Below are 18468 nucleotides of genomic sequence, written 5' to 3'. Positions count from 1 at the left end.
GTGTCTAGATTAGCAGTAGGCCAATGTTTCCATACATTATCTTGGTGAATCCTCAAACTCTATGAGGTAGGTAGTATCGTTCCCATTTTACAAAAAAAGAAACTGAAGCCTGGAGGAAACAGAATATAAAACAGTATTTGAGGAAGATTATACATCAACCCACAGAACGTTAGCACTTGTCAGTCAGTTCGGTCGCTCAGCCATGTCCGACTCTTTGCGACCCTATGGGCTGCAGCATGCCAAACTTCCCTGTCCATCACCAACTCCCGGAGCTTGCTCAAACTCATGTCCATTGAGTCGGTGATGCCACATAGAGTCCTCTGAGCTTAACTAGTCTTGACTGTGTCAATGTGACAATGAGGCCCTTGACAGGAGGCGAATGGCTCAGGTAGGGGCAGAGGCAGGTGTGGAGCCTGCGTCTCTAGGCTGCATCCCAGTGCCCTTCATGCTGGCTGAGCCGCGTGCTGCCAAAATGCGGGCTGCAGAGAGCCGGGCGAGGAGGGGTGTTTGTGAGAACAGGGCCTGGCTGGCATCTTACACTCCTGCCGTCTGTCCTGCAGGCCTAAGGAAGATCCTGAAGGTGGTGGGGCAGGTCCCGGATCTGCCGTCCTGCCTGCCCCTGACCGACAACACCCGCATGCTGGCCTCAATCCTCATCAACAAGCTCTACGACGACCTGCGCTGTGACCCTGAGCGCGATCACTTCCGCAAGATCTGCGAAGAGTACATCACGTGAGTTTCCCGGAGGGTCATGTAACCGAGTGGGGGTCTGGCTGCTTGCCTCTCGAAAGCCAAAAAAGAGGCAAGGCTGGTGGGAAGGAAAGCTTGATTTATTTCAGAGGCTGGCAACCCGGGGATGGAGGCGAGGGTGTACCCTGTCCAAAGGCTGACTCCTCCCCACCCCACCCTTCTGACAATCAGTGGGCAAGAACTTCTATAGACGGAGGGAGGGGTGCTACACCCAGAAACGGCACAGTCAACTCTGACAGTCATCTTGAAATCGGTCACCAGTGGTCTGATCAGCGTCATCTTGACTGTTTTCAGTCCAGTTAGTCTTTAGGGTCAGTTTGTTCCCATGTCTTTGAGGCCAGTTCCCAGAACTGTGGCAGCATTTATCACGGCCACAGTCCAGTCATCACGCAATTGACTTCTTCCACCTGACGAGGGTTCCAGTATCTTTAAGACAGTTCACAGGATATGGCTCAGAATATTATCTGTGGCCCTTGAGGAGAAACTGAAGGCGAAACTAAAGGTCCTTGGCTTAGCTTAATGACTAAACTATTATTATTTGGTTTCATTTGACTGCCTTCCTTTGTTTATGCATTTTCCCACTTCTCTGATTAAATTTGTTGTTCGGCTAAAGTTTTTCCGCAGACCAAAGGCAGGTTGAAGCCATGGTAGGGAAGGACCATAGGGTCCTACTCCATTTCAGTCGGGCTCTGTATTAGTCAAATTTTGCAGCTTAAAACAGAAGCATCATTTATTATCTCACAGTAGGACAGCAATTTGGCAGAGGTTCGGCTGGGTGGTTCTGGCTTTGGGGCTTACAAATTAGCCACATGTTGGCCTGGGCTACTGTCATCCGAAGGCTGGACCGGGGCTGGAAGACCTTCCAAGATGCTGCGCTCATGTGGCTGGCATGTTGGTGCTTACTCTTGGTTGGAAGCCATGGTTCCTCCCTGTGTGGACCTCTGCTCATGGTAACTGGCTTCTCTTTTCCTTTACTCCAATAATCCTCAAACTTGGAAATTATTCGGATTTCTGGGACTCAGTAGTCTGGATTGTGGCTCAGGAAGCTGCATGTTTTAAAAGCACTAGGGGAGTCTTGGGAGGGTGGAAACTCTGCCTTCACTCTGCTTTCCTTTCTCTCTTCCAGGGGTTGACAGACTTTTCCTATAAAGGGCCAGAGAGCATGTTTAGGTTTTATGAAACACATAGGTCTCTAACACAATGAGAAAAAAAAACCAGAGCTACTTTAAAATGTAAAAAATGTTCTCAGGTTCCTGGATTCGGGTCCCAGCGAAGTTGGCTTAATCCCATAGTTTCTCCTGATCCTGACTTTGAGTCACTTTTAAGGCTCTTCAGGGCTTCTCAGTGATCTTTTTCTACCTCAGCTTCAGTGTTTGCAGCTAACTTGACTCTTTCATGAAGGCCCAAACTGAGTTCCAGTAACTACCTCCCAGCCAGTTAAGTTTGGATCGAGATTTGCCTGTGAATGCCGCCTCTGTGGTCACCTGACCCTGAGTGAGGGGTCACCACCTTCGACAAGTGGAGCCTGAGGCTGCCACCTCCCACCCCCAGGGCCAGGGGCTGGGTGGAGGTTCAGATACCAGCTGGCATTGGTTTAAAGGGCAAACCTCCACTCATTATTTATTTTTTTAAATTATTTATTCATGGCTTCACTGGGTCTTCGGTGCTGCATGCGGGCTTTCTCTGGTTCCGGCAGGTGGGGGCTACTCTCTAGCTGTGATGCCTGGGCTTCTCGTTGCGGGGCACAGGCTCTAGGCACGAGGGCTTCAGTGGTTGCAGCTCTCAGGCTCTAGAGCACCAGCTTGGTAGTTGTGGCACAGGGGCCGCAGTCAGGAAAGGCTCTGGGTTCCCCAGCACCGAGCAGGAAGATGAATTACAGGGCACAGATTGTCTGGGCTGGAGGGGCTCTTGGAGCTCCCAAAGCCAGTCCCTCTCCCCAAGAAGGACTCACCCACTCACCCAGCCAGGGGCAGAAGTGGGACCGGAGCCCAGGTCTCTGACTCTTGCGCCATGCTCTCCTTTCACTTATACCCCTCTGCTTTTACACTGTATACGTCTGCCCTGATCCCTCACAGTGAACAAACCTGGGCAGATCTCGGAAGGGTCAGGTGTCCCCCGACAGAGATCTTCAGATGATAGTGGATTTTGAAAGTAAGACAGAACCTTCCAGTGCAACCGCTCCCCCTCACTCAACGGGGGAAAGACTAGGGCCAGACAGGGGAGCGACTGGGCCAGGCTACGTCATGATTCAGCCACATCGGGGAGTCAGGTGGTGTGCCCGGCACCATGGTAGCCCTGTTGTGCTGTGGAGACTGCTGTCCTGTCCCACCAGACATCCCAGCTCCTGGGAAGCCTGTTGGCTGACAGCTCTCACCTGTCACCTCTCTTTGGGTACTTGATTCAGCTAAGGATAGCTATTCACCTTCCCAGGGCAGCCAGCATCCAGTGGTTCATCCCCCACTCCAACTTGGAACAACTTTGAATGGTTTCTCAGCTCTGGAACTCTTTGCAAGCTGACGCTTTGTCATGACTGCATCGCAGTCCAGCGCCTCCCTCCATCCAGTCCTGATTTCTTCCCTTTCCCAACAGGTGTTGATCCCAAGAGCTTTCCCTAACAAATGTCTTGAGTGTCAGTCCTCATCTGGGTGGGATTCTTGAGGAACACAACGCCTGGCACATCCGTTATGTCATCTGTCCTCATCATAACTCTGAGAAGTAGTAGTGGTATCCTCAGTTTCCAGATGAAGAAGCTGAGGTTCAGAGAGATTCAGTGACTTGCCTTAGGCCACACAGCATATGAGCTGTGGATCTAGGATGCACAACCAAATCTGTCTGCCCCCAAATGTCCCACTCCTCTGACCACCTAGCCTTCTGTTTTAGGGGCACGTTTGACCCCCAGGACATGGACAAGAACTTGATTGCCATCCAGACAGTGTCGGGGATCCTGCAGGGCCCCTTTGACCTGGGCAATCAGCTGCTGGGACTGAAAGGTGTGATGGAGATGATGGTGGCGCTGTGTGGCTCGGAGCGTGAGACGGATCAGCTGGTGGCCGTGGAGGCCCTCATCCACGCCTCCACCAAGCTCAGCCGTGCCACCTTCATCATCACCAACGGTGTGTCACTGCTCAAAGAGATCTATAAGACCACCAAAAACGAGAAGATCAAAATCCGCGCACTGGTGGTGAGTGGGCTGGGTACCAGACACTGCACCAGGTGCCAGGGATGCCAGAATGAATGGGATGTGGCCCCTGTCTTTGAGGAAACCAAGCTGTAGGCACCCAGACCCACCCACAGGCCTCTGCAGAGCAGGGTGATAAGCAGAAGACTGTGAGAATGTGGATTCAGGATGGGAGACCATGTTATATGATGACTGTCTCCTTAATTTTTTTTTTTTTTTTTACGATGGGGTATGCAGGATCTTAGTTCTCCCAACAGAGATCAAATGCCCCCTGCATTGGGAGCAGAGTCTTAACCATTGGATCACCAACAAGCCCATGTTCTACGCCTTTGAATAATTCAAACACTGATGAGCTTTTGTCCGGCAAGTACTTTCAGTGCGGACTCCAAAAACTCAGTTAGTTTCCTTACTTGGTTTCTATATAGCACAGTTAAACCTACTGCATTTTTTCCCATTTTCATTATATAGAAATCACTTTCATTGACCTTTTTCTTGTCAACAATTACAGTGAAGATTTGAGTCATTGATCTGTTTTTCTTTTTTGGTTTATATCAGTTTTTTAAAAAACTGACTTTAGCTTCTGCCATTGGAAATTTTCTCTTATGAAAAACAGGCTCCCCTCCCCCACTCCCAGCAAGAGTCCAATTTTTCCTGGGTAAAAATCTGCACATCTGAATCTGCCCCCCACAGAATGTGATTTCATGGCCAGGTTTTGTGCCATAAGTTTTATCACTGTGGTTTCAAATGTGTTAGTATTTGGGCTTCCCTAGTGGTTGAGATGGTAAAGAATCTGCCTGCAAGGCAGCAGACCCAGGTTAGATCCCTGGGTCAGGAAGCTCTCCTGGAGTAGGGAATGGCTACCCACTCCAGTATTCTTGCCTGGATAATTCCATGGTCAGAGGAACCTGGTGGGCTACAGTTCATGGGGTTGCAAAGAGTCAGACATGATTGAGCGACTAACACTAGTATTATCCTAGCTGATTTTTGAAAGCACCTATGGAGACAAAATAGTGGGCGGGGGGCAAGGGGTAGAGTAAAAGCCTCCAGCTTTGTGGGCATCCACCCTAACCTGGAAGCCTCAAGGAAGGCATCTTAGGAGAGGTGATACCTGACCGGAGTTCTGTAGGATGCAGAGAGGTTGATCCAGGCAAAGCAAGGGGGCAGAGTGTTCCAGACTCAGGGACGTGTTTGAGCAGGGCCTGGTCCCCAAGCCTGGTGTCTCTGATCCTACAAGCCTCCCCTCCTCCCCAGGGACTCTGTAAACTTGGCTCGGCGGGTGGCACCGACTACGCTCTCAGGCAGTTTGCTGAAGGCTCGACAGAGAAGCTGGCCAAACAGTGCCGCAAGTAAGGGTTTTTTCCCCAAGCCCACCATCTCCTCTCAGGGATGAGCCCTAGCGGCTGCCAGATCCTGAAAGGGCGCCCACCCGCCTGCTCCCCTGGATCGCTTCGCTCTTGCCTGGAGCCCCGGGACCCTTCCCCAGTGCCTCCCCTCCCCCAGGTGGCTGTGCAATGCATCCATAGACACCCGGACCCGGAAATGGGCAGTAGAGGGCCTGGCCTACCTCACGCTGGACGCAGACGTGAAGGACGACTTTGTTCAGGACATCCCTGCCCTGCAGGCCATGTTCGAGCTGGCCAAGGCAAGTGTGGCCCTGACCTCTGGCCCTGGGATCTGCTGGATTCAGGCCCGCGGGCTGTCTGCTGAGCCTGGGAAATTGTACATCCTCCCTTCCACATCCTGACTCCATCCCCTTCTCATCATGTAAACCTGGTTTGGTCATTTCCCTCTGTCTGGCCCTCATCTTTCCTGACCATGAAATGGACTCACAACTCCTCATGCCTTCCAGGCAGTGGGAGGATGAATAAGATGATGGTAATTTTTTTTCCTGGAACCCCTTCCGGGAGTGAGGTCTTGAGGGACCAAGAGGTCTTTTTTGGGCCCCTTGCCTCCTTCCCAGCCCCTCCCAGATGCCTTTCTTCCTCTCTTGGGCAACCATCAGGCCCCCCCAACCCACCAATGGCTCTTCCTCACCACAAAAGGCAGAAGTGTGGGCGGACATTTCCATCAGAGGGTGTCCAGGTCCCACCCCATCCCACTGGGCTTTTGGAAGGAGCACAAAGCAGTGGGAACGCTTGGAGGACGTCCATGCATGCTCTGGGTGCTGTTGAGGGGGCAGGAGAAATTCCTGCTGCCCTGTGTGAGCAGAGCCAGTTCCTCTGCCTTGGGGCCTCGCCAGCCACGCTTCTCCCAGAGCAGCCTGCCTTCGAGGAAGCCTCTGGGAAGCAGTGGTTTGTTCTCAGGTTTCCTTTCTTCCTGTCTCCACCCCACCTCCCCCGACTACCATCCGCCACCTCCTATCTCCAGACCCCCGACAAGACCATCCTGTACTCGGTTGCCACCACTCTGGTGAACTGCACCAACAGCTACGATGTCAAGGAGGTCATCCCCGAGCTGGTGCAGCTGGCCAAGTTCTCCAAGCAGCATGTGCCCGAGGAGCACCCCAAGGTGGGGATGAGGACGGCAGAGACGGGGAGGGGGCTGTCCACCACCGACCACCAGAGAGGTGGGATGGAAAGTTAGTGATATTCGGGTGGCGTGTGTGTGTGTGTGTGTGTGTGTGTGTGTCTGGGAGGATGGCAGGAGATGCAAATAAAGTGCAGGCTTGGTGGCTCAGATGGTTAAGAACCTGCAATACAGGAGACCCGGGTTTGATCTCCGGGTCTTAAAGATCCCCTGGAGAATGAGATGACAACCCACTCCGGTATTTTTGCCTGGAGAATTCCATGGACAGAGGAGCCTGGCAGGTTACAGCCCAAAAGGTTGCACAGAGTCTGACACGGGCTGAAGTAATGTAGCACGCACGCAGGCAGGTAAATTGAGGAGGATCATGGTCAATTTCCCCCACTAGGTGGCACTAGTGTTTTTTCTTAGTTTAAATGTTCCACTGAGGTGGAGGGAGAATCAACAATTTATAGCCTGGGAAACCAAAAGGAGCCACGATGAACATTTTGCAACTTATGTGGTTGATTTCATGGACACAAGACACTTCATTATAGGTCATGTTTTCAACATTCATACAAATTTTATTTTCTGGGATATCTGGATTTTGGTGTGTCGCATTAACTACCAGAGGCTTTTTATCCTGTGCTTTAAAAAAAAATAGTTGTAATCAGAATGTATTTATCATCTTGTATCCAGTTTGGGGGAAATACTTCATTCAGGTCTTGAGGCATGCGGGATCTTAGTTTCCTCAGCAGGGATCTAACCCAAACCCTCCTGAAGTGGAAGCTTGGAGTCTTAACCACTAGAAGTCCCACTGAATAATTTTTTAAAAATTAATTTTTATTTTTGGCCGCACTGGGTCTTTGTTGCTGTGCAAGGCTTTCTCTAGCTGTGTCGAGCCGGGGGCTACTGTTCATCCTGGTGCGCAGATTCCGCATTGCAGTGGCTTCTCTTGTTGCAGAACACAGGCTCTTGGCCAATGGGCTTCGGTACTTGTGGCTCAGGGGTTTAGCTGCCTTTCAGCATATGGGATCTTCCTGGACCAGGAATTGAACTCATGCCCCCTGCATTGGCAGGCGGACTCTTAGCCACTGGACCACTAGGGAAGTCCCTGAGTAATTTTTTTTTTTAATTGGAGGTTAATTACTTTACAATATTATATTGGTTGGTTTTGCCATACATTGACATGAATCCGCCCCGGGTGTACATGTTCCCCTTCTTAAACCCCCCTCCCACCTCCCTCCTCCCCTTATCCTCCCTCTGGGTCATCCCCGTGCAACAGCCCCGAGCATCCTGTATCATGCGTTGAACCTAGACTGATGATTAATTTCATATATGATAATATACATGTTTCAATGCCATTCTCCCAAATCATCCCACCCTCACCTCTCCCACAGAGTCCAAAAGAGTGTTCTATACACCTGTGTCTCTTTTGCTGTCTCGTATACAGGGTTATTGTTACCATCTTTCTAAGTTCCATATATATGCGTTAGTATACTATATCGGTGTTTTTCTTTCTGGCTTACTTCACTCTGTATAATAGGCTCCAGTTTCATCCACCTCATTAGAACTGATTCAACTGTGTTCTTTTTAATGGCTGAGTAATACTCCATTGTATATATGTACCACAGCTTTCTTATCCATTCGTCTGCTGATGGACATCTAGGTTGCTTCCATGTCCTGGCTGTTATAAACAGTGCTGCGATGAACATTGGAATACACGCGTCTCTTTCAATTCTGGTTTCCTCAGTGTGTATGCCCAGCAGTGGGATTGCTGGATCATATGGCAGTTCTATTTCCAGTTTTTTGAGGAATCTCCACACTGTTCTCCATAGTGGCTGTACTAGTTTGCATTCCCACCAACAGTGTAAGAGGGTTCCCTTTTCTCCACACCCTCTCCAGCATTTATTGCATGTAGACTTTTGGATAGCAGCCATTCTGACTAATTTTTTAAAGCTGCATAGGATTTCATGCAGGCAAGGGTGTACAGCTAGCATGTTCTGCCACTCTGAAATTCAAATGTGGCTGCCAGAGACTGTCCACAGCTGTCAGCAGCCTCTTCTCAGACACTCTGAGGATTGTCTGTAGAGACTATTCAATCATGGGGCTGACTCTGGGTTTCCAGCAAAATCTAATCCATTGTCTTGTGGGTTTTATCTGCTTTCTCTCCCCTCTCACTCTGCCCCCAGGCATAGCCTAATGGAAAGCCAGCCTTTTGCGGGAAAAGGAGCACACAGGTCATCTAGTGTTTGAGGTGATCTTCCTTACTCCAGGGTTGATCTCCTTGCCACCTTTCCATCTCCCCAGGACAAGAAGGACTTTGTGGAGATGCGAGTTAAGCGGCTTCTGAAGGCCGGCGTCACCTCGGCGCTGGTCTGCATGGTGAAAGCAGACAACGCTATCCTCACCGACCAGACCAAAGAGCTGCTGGCCAGGTGCGGCTGCAGTGGCCCGGAGCTGGGGTCTGAGGGGCCTGCAGGCAGGAGGCTGGGTGGGGACATAGAGATGGCCGGTGGGGGGGCAGTAAATGAGGGAGTGAGCCACTGGGGGCCTGGAGAGGAGGCTGAAGGGGATCAACATGGAAGAGTGACGTGTCGGGGTGGGCCATCCCGGGTGCAGGTTTGCACTGGGAGGAAGGAAGTCACTGTCCATTCTGGTGACCTGGTTCCCAGACCCTGAAATGCCAGAGGGGAAAGGCACAGTTTCCGTACAGCCTGATGGGGAAGCAGACGGGCTCACAGTTACAACGCAGCGGGTACCATGATGGGGGACAAACAGAGCACAAGCAGTGCAGCCCGCTGGCCAGAGGGGAGGGTTTGTAGGTGGGAAGCCAGGAAGGCCTCCTGGAAGATGTGACAACTCAAGGGCACCCTGGAGGAAAGAAAGAAGCTGCTCACGTGCAGCGGAGGGAAGGGAACAGCAGAGGGAACAGCATGTGCAAAGACCCTGAGGATGGAGGGGGAAGGAATGCATGAGGTCACGGTTCTCCAGGAATGTGTCTGGAGCATGGAGTGCACAGGAGAGGGCGGTGCTCAATGAGACCAGAGAGGAAGGCAGGGGCCAGGTCATGGAGGCCCGGGGTCCCTCAGGTGGAAGGATTCCTTCTGGTTGGTGGACTGCAGCTTGCTGGGTTCCTTCATCCATGGGATTTCCCCGCAGTAATATTGGAGTGGGTTGCCGTTTCGTTTTCCAGGGGATCTTCCCTGGGATTGAACCTGGGTCTCCTGCATTGCAGGCAGACTCTTTACTATCTGAGCCACCAGGCAAGCCTAGTGAGCCAATTGGTATCTCCCTAAGCAGGGATGGGGACGCTTTTTGTAGCTGCCTTTGGCCTCTCTTCCTCCCCAGTCACTCAGGTCCATGGCAGCATCTTCCCAAGGTTAGTTCTGGGGTGGCGCACACTGGGAGCACTTCCCAGTGTTTGACTGGGCCTCCCTGGTTGGCCTGCTGATGGGAAGGGCGAGCTCACATCCTGCACGTCCTGTTTCCTTGCCCTCCAGGGTATTCCTGGCACTGTGCGACAACCCGAAGGACCGAGGCACCATTGTGGCTCAAGGTGGCGGTAAGGTAATTGAGATAAGGTTCTTGCCATCCAAGAAGGTGCTCCACTGGGAAGGAGCTCTCTCACGTGTATGTGTATGTGTCTCCATGTGTATGTGTGTGTGTGTGTGTGTGCATGTGTGTATGTGTGTGTGTGTGTGCATGTGTGTAATCTGTGTGTGTGTGTGCATGCTCTTTGCCTGGCCCAAGAATAATGCACCCCTGCCCCAGCCCAACCTCTTGGAATATGGTTATTCAGGAACCTGTCTTGTCTGTGCCTGAGTCTGTGCTGTGTCATGGGATTTACTGTGGCATCGCATTTATCCTCCTTGCTATTGGAAGGAAACAGTGCAGATCGAGACCGTGGGCTTTGCTGTGGGAGGCTTGTCGTCGAGTCCTTGCTTGTCCCTTTTTAGCTGCACTGCTGCTGCTGCTGCTGCTAAGTCACTTCAGTCGTGTCCGATTCTGTGTGACCCCATAGACGGCAGCCCACCAGCCTCTCCCGTCCCTGGGATTCTCCAGGCAAGAACACTGGAGTGGGTTGCCATTTCCTTCTCCAATGTGTGAAAGTGAAAAGTGAAAGTGAAGTCGCTCAGTCGTGTCCGACCCTTAGCGACCCCATGGACTGCAGCCCACCAGCATCCCCCGTCCATGGGATTTTCTAGGCAAGAGTACTGGAGTGGCTTGCCATTGCCTTCTCCGTTTAGCTGCACAACTTTGGGCAAATTACTTATCTCTCTGAGTCATAGTTTCCTGTCTGTAAAACAAGGGAAAATATCACACAGTCAGTTTGTAGAATGTCACAGGATTAGAGAAACTACACTTTAAAGCGTTGGCTCATAGGAGGTGCTCAGTGAATGGCTGCTGTTATGACTAGCTTTGACTCAGGTAGAAAGGAAAACATCAGCGTCTTGATTTTTCCAAAAGCCAAACGAATGTATATGGACTGGGGAGAGTGCCTGCAGAGACCTCCATGTGCGCTGGGGAGTGAATCGGTGATTAAGAATTTAACTGTTTTCTGTGATGCTCAGGTGTTGACTCTGTTGCTCAGTCTTCTTGGATTTCTGATGGACAGGGAGGCTGGGGATGGAGGCTTCTGTATATGTGGCTGAGGCATGCCTATGCCCTTTTCTTGCAGGCCCTGATTCCCCTGGCTTTGGAGGGCACAGACGTGGGCAAGGTGAAGGCAGCCCATGCCCTAGCGAAGATCGCCGCCGTCTCCAACCCAGACATCGCCTTCCCGGGGGAGCGGGTGGGTGGTCGGGGGTGGGTGGCGGGGAGGTGATGGGAGGAGTCTGCTCCCAGGGACCTTTCTCTTTGTCACCCTACACCTGGCTTGGGAGGGGACATGGTGCCATCACAAAGAGGGCCATGAGTTGGAGGGGCATGGATTCCAGCCCTGGCTCTGACAAACAAGGCTGTCTCATCTGCAAAGTCAAGGAAATAACCCCGCCCTTAGGATCATTGTGGAGGTGGACTCAGACAATGGGTGGGCAAGTGCATTGGAAACTCTAGAGCCAGGCACCTGTAAATGACTGGCGGAGATGGTCTCCATCTGACGGCGCCTCAACCCCTTCCACGTAGGTGTACGAGGTGGTGCGGCCCCTCGTGAGTCTTCTGAACACACAGAGGGATGGCCTCCAGAACTATGAGGCTCTCCTAGGCCTCACCAACCTGTCTGGGCGGAGTGACAAGCTCCGGTGAGTGGGGGCGTGGAGGGGACGGGTGGAGAGTGGTGTCGTGTCCAGTGTTGGTGGAAATGTCCCGGGAACTAGGTGTGCGCTGCCCCGAGGACAAGCTGGAAGGCCGTGGGTAGAAATGGCGGTGGGGGGGACGTGAGTTAGCACTTGGAAAAACTGCAGTCAAAGGTGCAAAGCCAAAGGAGGCTGGAAAGACATGTCCTTCTGAAGTAGTGAAAGAGAAATCAGGTGGTTGAGGGGTGGGATGAAGTGTGTTCCTCCTTCGAAGCAAGGGGATGGTGGAATTGGCTGAAATTCTTTAAGTGGCAGAAAACTCAACTCCAGGTGGTCTCAGCATAATGGGAATTTAATGATTCAGGATATTGGGAGTCATAATTAATGACTCATCTAGGATAATCCAGACGCAGAGGGCAGCTTGATGTAGGGGTTACAAAGCTGTCCCAGAATCTACTTCTCTTCTGCTCTTCTGTCTGTGTTGTCTTAATTCTCAGACAAACTTTTCCCCTTTCTCACGATCACATGAGGGTTACTCCGGACCTCACATCATGGTTTCATCTCCAGCAGGAGAGAGAAAGACATTCTCCAGCGATAAAATAGGAGGATTGCCAGCTAGGTGACATGTTCATCCGAGATCTCACTGCTATGGCCAGGATGCTGTGTTATGTCACTGGGGACCCCTCCTGGGGGCGGGATTGTTGTTGGTATTGTTTTAGTCAACAAGTCTTGTCCAAGTCTTTTGAGACCCCATGGACTATAACCTGCCAAGCTCCTCTGTTCGTGAGATTTCCTAGGCAAGAATATTGGAGTGGGTTGCCATTTCCTTCTCCAGGGGCTCTTCCCAATCCAGGGATTGAACCTGTGTCTCCTGCACCAGCAGGCAGATTATTCACCACTGAACCACCAGGGAAGCCACCAGGGGTGGGATTACCACTATCTAAACGGTGCTGGCTGAGGATGTTGGAATGGCCCCTGGTGGCTAAAACCCCAAATGGTCTTTCCAGAGGACTCAGCAGGCTCTCTTCCTCCACCCCTCACACCCTAGGAAGAAGATCTTTAAGGAGAAGGCCTTGCCGGACATTGAGAACTACATGTTCGAGAATCATGACCAGCTGCGGCAGGCGGCCACCGAGTGCATGTGCAACCTGGTGGTGAGCCAGGAGGTGAGGGGGCTCGCGGTGGGCGGGGTCAAGGCGTGGGAAGTGGGGCCTCGATGACCGCTGCCCTCCCGCGGGGCCCAAGACGAACGTCATGCCCAAAGGAGACAAAGCAAAAGACGCAAGGTGACGTTATCCCTAGCTGAAGCTTTGATCCCAAAGCTTGGGCACGACTGGGGGTGGGGGGAGTCCCATTTCCCCCAGTTATTCACTAAATAATCTCACAGCAAAAGTCAAGGCCAGGGTCTCCTGGAAGTCAAGAGAGGTTAGACCATTTGCAGCTGTTGAAGCGCCACCCATATAAAAAAATGAAGAAATGCAAAAAGTTACAAACAACTTTAGATTATGTTAAATGGTAACATTTAATGGCAGATCACTGTTTCCATAGAAACTGCAATGCATTATAATACTGTTCGTCACAGATTAATTATAGAATTTGTAAAAATAAAATGAATTCAGAACACATCAATGGCTTCACAGTCCAGTACTGGGAGAAATCATCACCACATGATGAATGGATGTCTCTTCTTTTCCATCCTGGCAGAGCACTGCTGTGCTGGTAGGTTGAAACTCATCAGAGGTAACAACAGGATTGAAATCTGAGACCCTTTGTGAATGTGACAGCCTGGCCAAGTGGCCTTCCTGGGTCCAAGTGTGAAACCCACTTCATTCCCCCTTAATTTTGTTTTTAACTTTTTTTGCTGTGTCCCGTGGCATGTTGGATCTTAGTTCCCCAAACAGGGATTGAACCCACATCCCCTGCATTGGAAGTGCAGACTCAGCCATTGGACTGCCAGGCAAGTCCTAACCCTCAATTCTTAATTCAAGTTTTATATGTTCTCACTGTTAAAGGAGGAAAACTTGATACATGAAAGCCTTTTAAAATCAAAAGAAAGCTACCACGTCCACCAGGGAGCTGGTCTGAGGCTGGGCTGGAGGCCTAGCAGCCACATGGGAGAAGAGAGTGAGTCCAAAGACAGCAGAGTGGACAGGGATGGGAGGGGGAGCAGCTTTCCTCTGGGAGGACCAGCTGTCACAACAAACAACCAAATGAACGCTGGTCCCAACAGGATAGAAGTTCATTTCTGTTCAGTTCAGTTCAGCCGCTCAGTCATGTCCAAGTCTTTGCGACCCCACGGACTGCAGCACGCCAGGCCTCCCTGTCCATCACCAACTCCCAAGGCTTACTCAAACTCATATCCATCGAGTCGGTGATGCCATCCAACCATCTCATCCTCTGTCATCCCCTTCTCCTCCTGCCTTCAATCTTTCCCAGCATCAGGGTCTTTCCCAATGAATCAGTTCTTCGCATGAGGAGGCCAAAGTATTGGAGTTTCAGCTTTAGCATCCGTCCTTCCAATGAATATTCACGACTGATTTCCCTTAGGATCGACTGGTTTGACCTTGCAGTCCAAGGGACTCTCAAGAGTCTTCTCCAGCACCACAATTCAAAAGCATCAATTCTTCAGTGCTCAGCTTTCTTTATAGTCCAACTCTCACATCGATACATGACTACTGGAAAAAATCATAGCTCTGACTATAAAAAACCATAGACGGACCTTTGTGGGCAAAGTAATTCTCTGCTTTTTAATATGCTGTCTAGGTTGGCCATAGATTTTCTTCCAAGGAGTAAGTGTCTTTTAATTCCATGGCTGTAATCACCACCTGCAAATGATTTTGGAGCCCAAGAAAATAAAGTCTTGCACTGTTTCCCCATCTGTTTGCCATGAAGTGATCAGACCAGATGCCATGATCTTAGTTTTCTGAATGTTGAGCTTTAAGCCACCTTTTTCACTCTCCTCTTTCACTTTCATCAAGAAGCTCTTTAGTTATAAGGGTGGTGGCATCTGCATATCTGAGGTTATTGATATTCCTCCCGGCAATCTTGATTCATTTCACATCATTTCTTGCTCAAGTTGGGGTCAGGTGGCTCACTTCCAAGCAGTGACTTGGGGGCACAGGTTTGTTCAATCATCACCCTGCCCCCATCCAAAAAAGAAAGGACCGTCTCCCGCTCTGCCCCTTGGGAGTGGTCTCCATTCAGATGGGGATGGGCAGACAGACCAGGGGAGAGACTCCCCTAGCACTCTGCCGCGGTGGCCTAGAAGTGACATATCGCTTCCCTTCATGTTTTATGATGAGAGCAAGGTCATGGCCACAGTTGGTGCAAGAGGTGGGCATGTAGTTCTTCCAGGGCAGCTGCTTCCCTGTCACACTTGCCCCCATGAGGGGACTGTACTGAGCATCAGTGCACTCTTACCTCTGAGGACCACTGCTCCAGCTTCAGGGAGATGCAGATAGAGGCTTATAACCTGAGCAGCTGTGACCTTTGACTCCTTTTAGCATTTCACTTCTAGGACACGTCACCCAGCGAAAATGCCCTTAAACTTAACCAACCAGGTTTTACTACAGAGCAGAGGAGCAGGAGGCTCTTCTCCTGGCTCTGGGGGCCTTGGGAAGCCTCATCCCCCACCTGGTAAATGGTACAGCAGCTCTTGACTACCATGTAAACTACGCAGCTACCCAGAGATGCTCTTGCCAAGCCTCTGTGCCTTCAGGGACCACAAAGGCATTTTATGGCAGACCCTGAAGGCCCATCTGTTGTGGGAGAAACATTCCAGTCTTCTCCAAAGGGAAGAGATGGGGCTCTACAGGCAACATCCACCCTTCAGGAGTCTGTACCTGCCCTTTCCCCAAGGGTGGAGAGCTGAATGCAAACAGAGGTGAAAGCGAATGCTGTGTAAGGAATCCCTTATTCTCTATAACCTTTAAACTGGAGGAGTCTGTAGTCTTTTCATCTAGCTAGTCAGAGAAGACTTCCTGGAGGAGGTGTCAGTGAGTGTGCTGCTCAAAGCAAAGCTCTGAGTGATCTTGGATCAGAGAACATGGCTGCAGATGCGTCTTTTCCTCTCCAGGCTGGGCAGGTGGGGACCTTTTTCTATGAGTTGCGTACCTGCCTCCCATAGGTACAGGAGAGGTTCCTGGCTGATGGCAACGACCGGCTGAAGCTGGTGGTGCTGCTCTGTGGCGAGGATGACGACAAGGTGCAGAACGCAGCTGCGGGGGCCCTGGCCATGCTGACAGCAGCACATAAGAAACTGTGCTTCAAGATGACTGAAGTGGTGAGAGCAGGCCCTGGGGAACCCCCAGCCCCAGACCACGCTGCCCTGTATGATCCTCTGCAGGGGAGGCCAGGCCCCTGGTTATCTGTTCCTACCAACGAAAGAGAGGAATGTATATGCTGCAACCTCTCCACTCCTTATTTGGACACCCTAAATGTATGAACTCACTTTGCTGGTACTTATAACTCATTACTCAAGAATAACAATAATAACAGCACTAACTATTGCCATGGAGCTCCTAAGCTCCTCAGGAGAAGCGGGGATGAGGATGGGTTACCATAGGAGCTCACAGTTTGGCAAAGAGGCTCTTAGATTCCCTTAAGAGCACATGATGGCCAGACCCTTTGTGGGACTATGGCCGTTTCAGCAGGTGTAATGAGAGTGATTCGGACATAACCACAAACATAGGGGTGCAAAATGGAACTTGCCTTATTTCACCGAACGGAACTTAAGTTTGTGAGCATCATATTTACTGATGGTGAAAAAATGTAAACATCTCAGTTCAAACATCTCAAAGAGGGGTGGGATGGGGAAGGAAGTGGGAGGGGGATTCAACAGAAAAGGGACACACGAATACCTATGACCGATTCATATTGCTGTGTGTCAAAAACCATCACAATATTGTTAAGTAATTATCCTCTAATTTTAAAAATATATATTAAAAAAGAATAAAAATCAGGCTCTTTTAGATAGCCAGCTCAAGGTGGGGGTGTGTATGCGTGTGTGTGTTTCCTAAGTTCCATGGAGGCTTATACTGCCCTGGCACAGGGGAGGGTCTCTTTCCTGGCTATAGCTCATCCTGCTTGGTCCCTGGCCTTCAGCCCTTTCCCTAAGGCAAGTTTCTCAAAACTGTAAGGTGTGTAAGAGTCACCTGGAGGGCTGGTTAAAAAACTTTCCCCAGAATAATTCTGACTGAGGAGGTCAGAAGTGGGATGCTTCCAGCCTGGGGACCACAGGCTGCTGCCCTAAAGCAGCGTTTCTCAGGGCACATGGGTTGGCAGAAGCAGGCGTTGTGCATGTGCCCAGAGTTAGAATCCTCCCTTCTGAACACCTTCCATCCCCATTCCACTCAGGCATGCATCAGGCCTGTCCCTCTGCTTCTCATGATGCTTAAAAATTACGTGGATGGGTGGATGTTTATTCTGTACTATTTCCAGATGTGTGACTATAGCTAAGTTACTTCCTCTCCCTGAACCTCAATCCCTCCACTTACAAAATGAAAAGGACTGGATTATTTCAAGTCTCTTCTAATTCTCCAACTCCTGCCCTGGTAAGGAGATGGACATCACCCAGTTAGTTCTAAGAGGCTCAGCTGGGCATATGCTGAGTCCATAGAGATAATCAGATATGCACTTGCCCTTTCAGAGCTCAGAATCTGGGCTTGGCCAACGCCTTCTGTTTATCTTGTCCAGAATCTTCTTTCTCTGTCCCCTCCACTGATTCCTCCAATCTGTCTTTATCTTCTTCCCTGCCTCCAGACAACTCAGTGGTTGGAGATTCTACAACGGCTTTGCTTGCATGACCGGCTGTCAGTTCAACACCGGGGCCTGGTCATTGCCTACAACCTGCTAGCGGCTGATGCTGAGTTGGCCAAGAAGCTGGTGGAGAGTGAGCTGCTGGAGATCCTGACGGTGGTGGGCAAGCAAGAGCCGGATGAGAAGCGGGCAGCGGTGGTTCAGACAGCTCGGGAATGTCTCATCAAATGCATGGATTATGGCTTCATTAAACCAGTGTCTTAGACAGGGGCCCAGAGGGAGACTGGGGCTGCTCCTGTAACTGTGCAGAGTTCTGAGCTGAGAAATCTTGGGATATCAGTTCTGTTAGGGATCATTGCAGCCATGATGAGGTGTCCATGTAAAAGAAGGACTGTGGATTGTCCCCTGAGTTGTACATCTTCCCTTTTGTTCTAGGAAAGTTTGCATATTTCATTAGCTCTCTTGCTCCTAAACATCTGTCAAGTTCCAGAAATTCCTAGAATAATTTTCATCTGTGATTAGGAAGACAGGTTGGATAATTCTTTCTGTACCCATTCCAAAGGCTGGGATAATGGCTGGAGTTCTTTACATTTTGGAAAACGGATTGTGTGGTGAAGTAGGAGCTAACAGGTCCTACTTTAAATATGTAAAGTAGTGTGACTATAAAGGTTAGTGCTGGTGCACCTGGATGCTTATCTGTCTGGTTTTTAGATCCTGTCTCCCCTGCTGTTTGAATAGGGCTGCCTGGAAATGCACGTTTCAGCGGCAGTGCCCGTCCCAGACCCACGCGCATTCCTTTCACTTAACTATGATGCAAATACAGCTGATGTTCAGTAGTCTGACGTGACTTTTGCAATTTGCTCAGGGAAATCTTCTAAGCAAGATGGATGTGATGAATATAAATAAGATCAACTCAAAGTACTTGAAGTGAAAAAAAAATTCATTGGTTCATATATTTTGTCAATGCAGGGAAAGAGTTGACATTGTTAGAACTAGGGTTCAAATATTGTCATCCATATTCTTTTTTTTCTGTGTGAGGGTGTT

The 18468-nt window shown here is 50.4% G+C and overlaps 1 protein-coding gene across 1 annotated transcript in view; it reads left to right on the top strand.

Annotated features, from left to right (window-relative positions):
- The window catches only part of UNC45B (unc-45 myosin chaperone B), a 31750-nt gene extending 13643 nt beyond the window's left edge, over positions 1–18107 (top strand). Inside the window, exons 9-20 of the mRNA XM_055400995.2 lie at positions 561–732; positions 3631–3931; positions 5180–5274; positions 5429–5570; positions 6296–6436; positions 8741–8868; positions 9934–10000; positions 11112–11225; positions 11558–11673; positions 12716–12833; positions 15794–15949; positions 17428–18107. Coding sequence (XP_055256970.2) covers positions 561–732; positions 3631–3931; positions 5180–5274; positions 5429–5570; positions 6296–6436; positions 8741–8868; positions 9934–10000; positions 11112–11225; positions 11558–11673; positions 12716–12833; positions 15794–15949; positions 17428–17688 — 1811 coding nt within the window. The 3' untranslated portion in view covers positions 17689–18107. The remainder of the gene's footprint in view (positions 1–560; positions 733–3630; positions 3932–5179; positions 5275–5428; positions 5571–6295; positions 6437–8740; positions 8869–9933; positions 10001–11111; positions 11226–11557; positions 11674–12715; positions 12834–15793; positions 15950–17427) is intronic.
- Positions 18108–18468: the final 361 nt, after the last annotated feature.

Source organism: Moschus berezovskii, chromosome 20, assembly GCF_049115385.1.
Source record: "Moschus berezovskii isolate FMDL1 chromosome 20, NW_MosBer_1.0, whole genome shotgun sequence".
NCBI lineage: Eukaryota > Metazoa > Chordata > Mammalia > Artiodactyla > Moschidae > Moschus > Moschus berezovskii.
This window is presented reverse-complemented; position numbering and strand designations above follow the sequence as displayed.